This window comes from Hemitrygon akajei, chromosome 9 (genome assembly GCF_048418815.1).
Source record: "Hemitrygon akajei chromosome 9, sHemAka1.3, whole genome shotgun sequence".
NCBI lineage: Eukaryota > Metazoa > Chordata > Chondrichthyes > Myliobatiformes > Dasyatidae > Hemitrygon > Hemitrygon akajei.
Window position 1 is genome coordinate 35,649,862 of NC_133132.1, and position 12,818 is coordinate 35,662,679.

General features: G+C 42.6%; 1 protein-coding gene across 1 annotated transcript in view; it reads left to right on the top strand.

Annotated features, from left to right (window-relative positions):
• The window catches only part of me1 (malic enzyme 1, NADP(+)-dependent, cytosolic), a 404,589-nt gene that overhangs the window by 359,884 nt on the left and 31,887 nt on the right, over positions 1–12,818 (top strand). Inside the window, exon 12 of the mRNA XM_073055771.1 lies at positions 11,472–11,645. Within this exon, the coding sequence (XP_072911872.1) occupies positions 11,472–11,645 (174 nt within the window). The remainder of the gene's footprint in view (positions 1–11,471; positions 11,646–12,818) is intronic.

Sequence of the window (12,818 nt, forward strand, 5' to 3'; positions counted from 1 at the left end):
ACAAATGTGGCTCTGGCATTCATCAGCACTTGGGTTGCTCAGTTTGGTAGCCTATCTGATATTTCCTCTGACCGCAGTCCCCAATTCATATCAGTCCTCTGGGCTGCGATGGCCCAGAACCTCTGTGAAAAGCTGCATCACATCGGGTGCACCACCCGCAGTCCAATGGCCTGTTACACTGCTTCTTAAAGGCTTCTCTGAGGGCTTCCCTGATGGCTGAGTGTTGGTGTGATCGTCTCCTGTGGGTCCTGCTGGGGCTCAGAATAGCTCCAAAAGAGGACCTGACGCCATTCGCGGCTGAGTTGGTGTATGGGCAGCTGTTACGAGTCCAGGTGATTTTATTCCTGACACGATGAGCACCTGGTTAGGCTCTGAATAGTGTTACACCTTCCTCAGTAAGTTCAATTCCTTTGCACCTATTCCTACCTCCCATCATGGAGTACAGCACTTCTGTGTTCCTGTTAACCTACATTCCACCTTGTTTGTTTTTGTCCGCCATGATACGCACCAACATCCCCTTAGGCCCCTTTCCAATGGCCCGTTCTGCATTTTGCAATGGGGAGAAGAGACGTTTATCACAGATGAGAGGGGTAAACCTGGATGTATTTCGGTAGATCACCTTAAACCAGCTCATCAAGTTGAAGGATTCCACTGCCATGCCCCGGCCATCATGACATGGCCATGAGCATTTACACCCTGGACTGGACAGAGGTCTCTGCTGTTGCTCTACCCATGAAACTGGGCTCCAGACAGGCTCACGATGCCGGTTTTCGTGAGTTCAGTGGGGGCCTGCGTAGGGTAATATATCTGGTGGAAACGTACAAAGTTCGCAGCCAACTATATTGAGTTGGGGTTCCCTTCAAGAGGCTGGTCTGACGTGATGACGCAATTATGTGAAGTACTTTTACTGCCCTTTGTGTTCAGTGTTTGGGTTACAATAAAGGAGCTGTTGTGGTTTTTCTGAAACATAAAACTCCCTCTGCTGTTTTTATTTGTGGAAAACTACACTGGCACCCTCTGGACTGAGTTTGTACATCCTTCCTGTGGAATGTGTGGGTTTATTCTGGGTGCTGCTGTTTCCTCCCACAGTCCAAAGACACATCAGGTAGGTTAATTGGTCAGTGTAAATTGTCTCATGCTTAGGTTAGGGTTAAATCAGGGTTGTCCTGGGTTGCTGGGCGGTGCAACTTGAAGTACTGAAGGACCCTGTTGCATGCTGGACTGCTAAATAAATAAGTAACCCTCTCACCATGGCTGCAATAAACCAGGCTTGTTAACTAACTCTGGCTAACAGCCACATGACTCAGCATCTCACGGGAAATGGTGAGAAGGCCACCTTCAATAAGCCGCACACCTCCAGGTTTTGGTATGATTTGGGCTCACCCAAATGGGAAAGTTAGAAAGTTCCAACGAGGGAACGGATATTATGGTGAATGCTGTGTAAAATACTGCCTATCATTCACCGGGAAATGGCAGATCGTACACCAGAATAAAATTAAAGTGGAAGTATGTTTACCGATATCTCAACTTTAACAAACAGTTAATAGAAAATGAAAAAGAAATTACAGCCCATTACAGTTAAACCAGTCTAAATGTGCACATAAACGTTGGAGCTCGTTTCCACAGTAGTTGGATGTTATTGCTTTACTGATGGCGCTAAACCCCAATCACCAGCCACGGACCGAATTTCCCTTGGAGAACGTCATGACCAAACTGGCTAGCTCAATGTATTGGCACTTCCTCCTTGAAACCATTCGTCTGCACAAAGGTCTCCTTGCAATGTGGTGTCCCCTTTGGGTGAGATCCTCCAAACGTCCTCTCTTGTGCTGTTCTTCACTCCTCCTCTTCCAACACCTCCCAACAAAAAGACCCCAAAACGAGTCTGCTGTCCTTCAGAAATCTGATCCTGCCCGGCTCTCTCAAATATTCCATGATATCCTGCTGGTCAGAATGTTACAGCACGTTACCAGACAGCCCAGTTGGCAGACGCAACATTCCCAGACTGAGCAAGTAGACTATGCAGTTTAACTAACAGACCACACTGTGTTTGCAGAAAAACTGCTAAAGTACAAATACCTCACAGCATAGCAGCAGAAATACAATAAAATATGTTCTTAACCAGGGCTTTGTAAGCACCACCCCCCCCATAAAAAAATCATGTCCTCATGACTTTGAAAGCCTTCAACTTATCAATCCATTGTTAATATTAAAGTATTCAAATGAATTTTGAGATTTCAGGAACCCGAATCCATTTGTGAATGGAAGTAACGTATCTCACTATTGGGATAGGTGCATATTATGCCAGCCTATCTGGGGTTTTACTGACTCTCTGGGGCCTCCTTATCTTATCTTCAGCTTCTCCAGCCTCAGCCACTGCTTGTGACTGTTTCTGTTTACTTGGGGATGCCTCGCCCTGTCTATCACTCGTACCTTCTGCCGCCTGACTGAACACAGCTTCATCTCCAATTACATTTGAGCCCAGATTGCCTTCACTGTTTATTATCACGTCTGACTGTCCACTGGTAGTGCTCCCCACTATATCCAGGTCGGGGCTGGGAGATTCAGACATCTCTTCATCAGCTCTCCGGTATTCACTCAGGGAAAGCAAGGTGCATTACCTTTGTCTGCAGCTGCATTAGCTTGTGTTTGTTCTTGCAAAATTGTGGCTTTAGGACAACACCATCAAATTACAGGCCATGACATTCAGGCACTTGGGCTATATTATATTTTTGTGATCGTGTTTCTGCTAATGTAACCATATGTGTCTTGTGCTGTGTGCTGTTGGTGCTGTTTTTTGCACCTTGGCCCTGAATGAATTTGAATGTATTCAGGTGTTTGCTTGATTGATAATCAAACATGAACTTGAATTGGTGCTGGAGGTGCTCACAGATCAGGCAGCACCTGAAGGATCTCAGCCTGAAACAGCAACTGTTTACAGTTGGCCCTCCTTATCTGCGGGGGATTGGTTCCGGGACCCCCAGCGGATACCAAAAAACACGGACGCTCAAATCCCTTATTTAACCTGTTTCGGAGGTGCGGTGGACTTTAGGACCCAGTGAAGCTCAGGACCTGCTGCCCGCAGTGTTTCTGTTCTGGAAAACGATCACGATTGAAAATAAAGTGGAAAAAATAAAGCAATTGGAAAGAGGTGAAACGCCATCGGTCATTGAAAAAGCGTTAGGCTACAGACGGTCAACAATCGGAACAATTTTAAAGGATAATGTGAGAATAATGGAGCATGTGAAGGCCCTGCCCCGATGAAAGCTACAATTATTACTAAGCAACGCAATGGTTTAATTATTGAAATACGTATGTTTCTTAAGTGTTTTATATGCATAGAACGGTAAAATATATACTATATACTAAGACAAAGATTTGACTAACTGATGCTAAATAATACTGGATGTACCTGTTCCGACTTAGAGAACTTCCATTTTTTTTTCAATTCCCGAGCTGCGGTAACCTATGCACATCCTCCCGTATACTTTAAATCATCTCTAGATTACTTATGATACATAATACAATGTAAATAGTTGTTGTACTGTATTGTTTATGGAATAATGACAAGACAAAAAAGTCTGTACATGTTCAAACAACAAGTGCTGGAGAGAGGATTTCTGGATTTTCCCGATCCGCGGTTGGTTGAACCTGCGCGTGCGGAACCCGCGGATAAGGAGGGCCGACTGTATTTTATTTTAGAGATACAGCACAGTAACAGACCAGGTGAAACTGGGCTGCCTAATTACACCAATGTGTCCGGGTCAAAGAAACAGGCAGGAAAAATCATTGCAGACACTACCCACCCTGCAAGCTGCCTTTTCCAAAATATCCCTTCTGGAAAGTGCTAGAGGGTTATTAAAATAAAAAAGCTTCACACCATTTTAAAAGTTCCTTGATGAAAAAGTTCTGATGAACCATTCTAGTTAGCCCCCCCCAACCATCTATCTGTTCCCCCTGTCACTGCATTGTAAAAACATTAAACCACTTTTCAAATGCTCTCTGCATTGTAAATACACGCTTGTATCTATGTATTTGTGCATATTTTATTCCAGATCTGAACTTTAACCTCAAACTTCACTTTTTATATAATTCTTCATTATTTATAACTGTTGAATGTTGTTCTTGTTGAGTTTTGTGCCAGCACAACACAGAAAATTCCCAATTGGTGTAAATGTTAAAGGCGGATAAAGTTGATCCTTGATCCTTGAGTGTTTGGGTGGAGTGGTCAGACTGCCTGACCTGCTGAGCTCCTCCAGCATTTTGTATGTGTTGCTCAAGATTTCCAGCATCTGCAGAATGTTTTGTGTCAGATATGTGGAAGTGCCTCTTTGAAAGAAATTAATGAAGACTATTTCCATTCTATATAGCAAGAATAGGATATTCTGTTCCGTAAATGATTGATGATGATTTTAGACCATAAGATCATAAGACATGGGAGCAGAATTAAGCCATTGGTTCCATTAAGTCTGCTCTGCCATTCCATTATGGCTGATTGATTATCCCTCTCAACCCCATTCCCCTGCCCTCACCCAAACCTTTGATGCCCTGACTAATTAAGAATCTATCAAAGTCCAATGACTTTGCCTCCACAACTATCTGTGGAAGTGAATTCCACGGATTCACCAGCTTCTGGCGAAAGAAATCCCTCCTCATCTCTGTTCTAAATGGATCTCCCTCTATTCTGAGGCTGTGCCCTCTGGTCCTGGACTTCCCCCATTATTGAAAACATCATCTCCACATCCACTCTATCTAGGCTTTTCAATATTCTATAGGTTTCAATGAGATCCCACCTCATTCTTCTAAATTCCAGTGGGTACAGGCCCGGAGCCATCATATGATCTCATGTGTTAACCCTTTCGTTCCTGGGAACATTCCCGTGAAACTCCACCGGATCCTCTCCAGTGCCAGCACATCTTTTTCTTTCTTTTGCTGTACAAGCTTAAAAGAAACAAATCCATAGAACTCACCAGGTCAGGCAGTATCCATGAAGGCTTGAAACACGGACTGTTTAATTCCCTCCAGAGATACTGTCTGACCTGCTGAGTCCCTGAACACAAGAAATTCTGCAGATGCTAGAAATCCAGAATCACGTACACAAAATCTGAGTAGCCTCCAACCTGCCGGCATGAACATTGATTTCTCTAACTTCCAGTAATTTCTCCCCTCTCCCCCACCCCTCTATTGCCATTCCCCCTTCTGGTTCCCCTCTTACTCCTTTTCTCTTCCTCACTGGCCTATCACCTCCCTCTGGGTCCCCTCTTCCTTCCATTTCTCCCATGGTTCATTCTCCTCTCCAATCAGGTTCCTTCTTCTTCAATCCTTTACCACTTCCACCTATCACTTCCAAGCTTCTCACTTCTTCCCTTCACCTCACACCTACATTCCCCCTCACGTGGTTTCACCCATTACCTTCTACCTTGTACTCCTTCCCCTATCCCTACCCTCATATTCTGCCTTCTTCCCTCTTCCTTTCCAGTCCTGATGAAGTTAATGTTTCAGTTCCATAGGATATAGGAGCAGAATTAGGCCATTCAGCCCATCAAGTCTGTTTCGCTCAGCCTGAAGCTTCCAACTGCTTATTCTTTTCCATAGATGCTGCCTGACCCGTCTGGGATCCTCCAGCATTTTGCGTCGATTTCCAGCATCTGCTGAATCTCCTGTATTGAAGTAAATGGAACTGGTGCCTGTTCCAGTCATGACATTAAATGGTGCAAAACAAAATAACAGGGAGAGAAGAAAACTATTGATTACTTTACGACTAAAGGAGAAAATAGCACTGGCATGTGAGACTGGGAAGGGCACAAATGGGTGTTGGCTTCAAATGGTGACCACAGTAAATGGAGTATGAGGTCAATTAGACCGAAATGTACTTGCGTGATTTGGAAGGGTTAGATGAGAAGGGAGTTGGCCACTTTATCAGGATCTGAACGAAATAAATTGTGTTTGTGAGCTGGAAGTTTGCTATTGGACTTGGAATGGATACAATTGAGATAACTGGATTAGTTGGTTACCTCTCAATTAACTTCTATAGAAAGGAATAAACCGACCCAGGGGTAATAAACTTAATTGAAATTCTCATTCTCTTACACACAGAACCTGCAAATTATACTTCACAGTAACACTCTGCAGACATTAAATGTTAAAAAATATTTTGACATGCTCTCCAATATTAGTATCCCATTTAATTCAAAACCAGACCTTAAGTAATACTTCCTAATTTCTACTCACTGAATAAACATTATAATATTATCACAAACTATTGCAATATAGTGTTCAATCTTTAATTTGAGAATATTTTCATTTTGAGAAGCTAAGTTGAAAAGTGGGACCTTTTCAACGTTTCAATGAACCCTGATGAAGGACCTTGGCCCAAAATCTCGACTGTCTGTTTCTCTCCATTGACGTTGCCTGACCCGCTGAGTTTCTCCTGTATTTTTGTATGGTGCTCTGGAGTTCCAGCATCTCAGAATCTCTTGTGTTTATGACCTGTCAATTAAACCATTACCTAACCAATGAAATCATCTAAAAAATATTGTTTTGAAGGTATAATTTTTAAAAATTCCACTAAAAACATATCTAGGAACTAAAGGACAGATAATATCGTGGAATCCGGACACCCTTGAGGTTAAAGTTCAATCTGTGGTCCAGATCACTTTGGGACTCCTCTCCCATGTGAAGGCAGTGCTGATGGAGGTTCAGTGGGATGGCAGAGGCTTCCTTTAATTTCCCAGCTCTTATGCATGAATGGAAAATATTGGCTGTACAAAGTAATAACGGAGTGTTTCTAAAACAGAAAGTTTTGGTGATTCTTACTTAGCAAACCTTTCAACATTCTTGAAAAGTTAGGTAGTGAGTATAAAGGGAATATCTGTGATAAGACTGCAACCAAGGAGTCCTTTCCCTTCAATACAGGTGAAAATATTGTTACTTAAACAATGTTTTCACTTGCTATGTGTGAAAGCCAACTCTGCAGTATGTGGACTAGCTTTCGGGGAATCTGCAGACCATGTCCTCAGTACTATTTGGTGTTTTAAAATTATTTGCACAATTTTTTCTCTTTTGCACATTGGATATTTGTCAGTCTTTGGTTTTGCAGTGGTTCAGTGGTTCTACTTAACAGCAGAGAACGTATGCAGTATACAATCCGAAATTCTTACTCTTCGTGGACATCCACAAAAATGGAAGAGAAGCCAAAAGAATGAACAACAGAAAAAAAATGTTAGAACCCCAAAGCCCCCTCTCTGTGCCCTTCCATGCACAAGCAACAGCAAAGTGTCAACCTTCCCCTTCCCCCTCCCCACCCATTTCAGCAAGAAGCATCAGCACCCATCACCCACTAAACAGGCAACAGCAAAGTCTCCAAAGAGGGACCGTGATTTGTAGTCCCAAGAAAAACCATTGTTTACTGGACAATCCAACATGCCGCATGCGTGCTGTCTCTCTCACTAACAAGGGACAGAGAGTTGTCAACCATTCCACGGTGAGAGGAGAGACCAACAGTTGCTGTTATGATGTTACAGTCTGCTGCATTGCTTTTTCATTCCAAGTTTCTCTGACTCGAAAATCAGCAACAAACTCTCCCCACCATCGTGAGAGAGAGAGTGAGCGAGCGATCACCCGAGTACAGAGGCCTCTGACAGCTGCATCCACCGTCGCGATTATCTGTGTCTCCTGCGACGCCTCAGTCGGAGACACTGGCATGGAATTGGTCATCCAAGTGCCCACGGAGTTCTGCACCCTGTAAGTGCCCGCCTTCCATGCCGCTGGTGGATCTGTCGGAAACAGCTGATTGATGAGCTTCTGGGAGCAGGTCCTCATCTGCCATGAAAGACCGTAGCTTGCAGCTGCAGATAACGGATTCTGACAGAATCCCAGTCACCCTGGAAAGGAAAAAAAGACGATTCTATTCTATTCTCTTGTATTTCGTTATTTGCTTGTGGGTGCCTGCAGGAAAATGTGTCTCAACTCTGCATGTGGTATGCATACTTTGATAATAAAATTATTTTGAAGTTTGAACTTTGAACATGAGTATTTTTATTTTATTTAGCGATACAGCGCGGAGTAGGCCGTTCCGGCCCTTCAAGCCGCACCTCCCAGCAACCTCCAACAACCCCAATTTAACCCTAACCTAATCATGGGGCAATTTACCTACCCAGTATGTCTTTGGACTGTGGGAGGAAACAGACAGCCGGGGAAAAGTTGTGCATTCCATGGGGAGGACGTACAGTGACTCCTTACGGATGCCGTTTGTGTTCATCTTCAAACTCCACAGCCTAGGCTGTATTAACGTCACAGTAACCACTACCCTACCGTGGCACCCTAAAGGCCTAATGCATGTAAATTTTCACTTATCTCGGTCTCTTCCCCATACATACCTCACCTGCCTTGCAACTTTAAACACCCGTTTACTCACTTTTCCCCATCTAAGCTACTTTAGAACAGAGATGAGAAGGAATTCCTGAATATTGAAAGACAGAGATAGTGAATGTTGGAGAGGATGTTTCCTATAGTGTAGAGTCTAGGGCTAGAGGGCACAGCCTCCAAATACAAGGATATCCCTTTAGAACAGAGATGAGAAGGAATTCCTGAATGTTGAAAAGCCTAGATTGAGTGAATGTGGGGAGGATGTTTTTTATAGTGTGGGAGTCTAGGACCCAGAGGGTACAGACTCAGAATACAAGGATATCCCTTTAGAACAGAGATGAGAAGGAATTCCTGAATGTTGAAAAGCCTAGATTGAGTGAATGTGGGGAGGATGTTTTTTATAGTGTGGGAGTCTAGGACCCAGAGGGTACAGACTCAGAATACAAGGATATCCCTTTAGAACAGAGATGAGAAGGAATTCCTGAATGTTGAAAAGCCTAGATTGAGTGAATGTGGGGAGGATGTTTTTTATAGTGTGGGAGTCTAGGACCCAGAGGGTACAGACTCAGAATACAAGGATATCCCTTTAGAACAGAGATGAGGAGGAATTGCTTCAGCCCGATGGTGGTGAATTTGTGGAATTCATTGCCACGGACAGCTGTGGAGGCCAAATCATTTGGTAGAATAAAAGTGAAGGGCAATAGATTCTTGATTAGTCATGGTGTCAAAGGTTACAGGGAGAAGGCAGGAGAATGAGGTTGAGAGAGATAATATATCAGCAATGTTGGAATGATGGAATGGACTTGATGGGCTGAATGGCCTAATTCTGCTCCTATACCCTATGGAACTGAAACATGAACTTCAGCCTCAGCATTTCTTCTTTTACTTCATATTTTCAGATTCTGCAGGATCTTTTTTTTGCTTTCAGGAGACTATTTGAATAGTTTAGGATGAACTTTATTCGCCATATACATTTACTTGTATCAGGAATTTTTATGGTGTGTTGGCATGACTTGCAACAAAAAACAACATTCAACAATTATAAAGAGTAAAGGATTGTATTAAAAATTAAATTTAGAGGTTAAAGAACAGATATAGAATAAAATGTGCACAATTGCATAAATGCCAGCGTGTACTTATTATGGTTAATTAACTAATTTAACTTGAATCTATTCAGTGTTCGTTTCAATCATTTTAATTGAGCAATTTACTTCTAATACTAATATTTTTGTACGTTTGAGTATCAGAGATCCAAACACCTTTACATAGCACCTTTGATAAGTGGTAAAGCTAGAAGTGGGGCTACTGTAAAGATTTTTTTGGTAGGCCTGTTAACAACATGCTCAAAGATGGCAAATATAGAACATTGAACATTACAGCACAGTATAGACCCTTGGGCCTGTTCCAACCTTTTAATCCACTCTTCGATCAATCCAACCCTTCCCTCCCACACACCCCTCCTTTTTTGTTTCATGAACATGAAGTTCACGGTCAAGTTCAGTGTATTGTCATTCAACCATATACGTGTATACCACCAAATGAAACAGCGATCCTCCGGACCAAGGTACACAACGCAGTGTGTCCAACATATGCAACACATAAAGTAACGACGCTATTAGTTGGAACTGAGTTGGCTGCTGTAACTGGGCACAATGCCATCTTGTTAATCAAATCTAAGAGTCTGTTAAATGTCTCCATACTGTACCTGCCACCCCTGGCAGTGGATTTCATGCACCCACCACTCTTTGGGTATAAACCCTTCCTCTGACACTCTCCCCCCCCCCCACAACTACACTTGCCTCTAATCAGCTGAAAGTTATCCCTCCTTCTACAATATTAGCCATACTCTGCTGTGCTGTGCCATACATGTTCTATGTTGTATATGGTGACAAATACATGGAATAGAGTCAGTGTCATAGAACATAGAAACGGTCCATCTAGTTTGTGCTGAACTGTTAATCCGCCTAGTCCCATCGACCCGCACCTGGATCATAGCTGTCCATACCCTCCCATCCATGTACTTATCCAAATTTCTCTTAACTGCTGAAATCAAACCTGCATCCACCATTTCCATTGGCAGCTCATTCCTCATTCTCACTATCCTCTGAGTGAAGAAGCTCCCTCTCATGTTCCTCTTAAACATTTCAACTTTCACCCTTAACCCATGACCGCTAGCTCTAGTCTCACCCAACCTCGGTAAAAAAGGCCTGTTTCCATTTACCCTGCCTATATCCCTGATAGTTTTGTATACCTCTATCAAAACTCCCCGCATTCTCCCATGTTCCAGGGAATGAAGTCCTAACCTAATCAACTTTTCCTTACAAAATAAACTTTGATAGTAAATTTACTTTGACTTTGAGCCTGCAAAACAGCCATTCTACAGTTCTGACATAGACACAAGATCACGGTCATGTTGACCCTCACAGTCTGGAGATGATGCATGTAATGCGTAGCTTTCAGTTCAGACAGAAAGGTTGCGATATTTAGAAGCGCATGAGATTCTGCTGGAAATCTGGAGCAACTCACACAAAATGCTGGAGGGACTCAACAGTTCACTGGAGAGGAATAAACAATCAGCATTTCAGGTCATGTACCATTTACGTATATAGAACATAGAACAGTAAAATCTGTCTGGCCCACAATGTTGTGCTGACCTTTTAACCTACCCACAGACCAACCTAACTCTTCCCTCTCACATAACCCTTCATCTAGATCCTGTAGATAGGATCACTTAGGTACCTCTCATAGAGTCTGACCAGGCAAAGCAACTTACCCCAGGATTTGTAGAGTGCCTCTGGCACTGTCCTGGAGTATCCTCACATCAGTGGGATGAATAAACTGTTCAAACCTACAAGGCCTCGTTGTCTTTAAAAGAGTTAATAGAACACAGAACAGTACAGCCCAGGAACAAGCTCTTTGGCCCACAACGTTGTGCCAAACCAGTTAAAGTTAGTAATCAAATGGTGAACTAAGGTAATCTCTTCTGCCTGCACAGCATCCGTATTCTGCAAATCTGCATATTGCTTTTCACCAGTGGCATTGTATTTTGGGCTGGTCTCTGATGTTCCATTTTTTGAACGATTTCTCTCTCTCTGCTTCTGTTGCAGGGCCGGGCAATATTTGCAAGCGGAAGTCCATTTGAACCAGTCACAATGTCAGATGGCCGCGTGCTGTATCCGGGCCAGGGAAACAATGCCTATGTGTTTCCTGGAGTGGCACTTGGGGTCATAGCCTGTGGCATGAGGCATATCAGTGATACCATCTTCCTCATTGCAGCAGAGGTAATGTTCATCCTCCTGTAACCAGAGCTTTAGAGCAATACTGTATAATGCTTTCACGGACTTCACAACTCGTGTTCTCAATATTATTTAGTACTTATTTATTCATTGTTTTTTTTTGCTATTTGCACAGTTTGTCTTCTTTTGCACATTGGTTGTTAGGGAACAGCTTCTTTCCCACCTACCATCAGATTTCTGAGTGGACAATGAACTACCTCACTTTTTTTTTCTTATTCTCTTTTTGCACTACTTATTTAATTTTATATTTTATGCTGCTGCAAAGCAACATATTTCACAACATACGATAGGGTCTTGCAAGAGACTTTTGGATAGGTACATGGAGCTTAGAAAAATAGAGGGCTTATAGGTAAACCTAGTAATTTCTGAGGTAGGGACATGTTCAGCACAGCTTTGAGGGCTGAAGGGCCTGTATTGTGCTGCAGGTTTTCTATGTGTCTATACAGTATGCCAGTGATATTAAACCTGATTCTAGTTCATCTTTGTTTCTGTAATGTTTTTCATTGATTCTACTGTGTTTCTTTGTATTTACTATGAATGCCCACAAGAAAATGAATCTCAGGGTAGTATATGGTGACAGGCCATATGCACACTTCCATAATAAATTTACCTTGAACATTGGACTTTGAGGTTCCTAAATATTTTTGCAGTAATCTAGTCTATTCGATATAAAGGCTTAAAGTAGTTTTTCAGCATCATCATGGGACAGAAACGGACGTACTATTTCTAACGTGGAGAAATGCTGCTCTGGTCACTTTTTTATATGGATTTAAAATTCAAATCCGAATCAAGGATAACACTCAGGCTTGTTACTTCTGGTTTTGTAAGGAGAGCCAAGTTCCAAGTTTATTAAGAAGCTTATCTCCTTTGGCTTTGGGACCACCCAGAAACATTTCAGTTTTATCTGCATTTAATTTTAGGTTCATTTAACTTAGCTGTTGGCCTGTTCCCAGGTCTACACCAGGCTTTTCTCAGCTTCTATGGCCCACCACATGGTCATGACGAACTTCATTGGCTTGCTTCTATATCTGTAACTATGGCTGACCCCGAGCTTTATTCCAAGTGGAATAATGGTATGTGGGAAAATAATTCCAGTCTTCAACCAAATCCTGCTAATTGTAGGCGATTACTGAATTTGTAATGTAGCCCATCTTATTA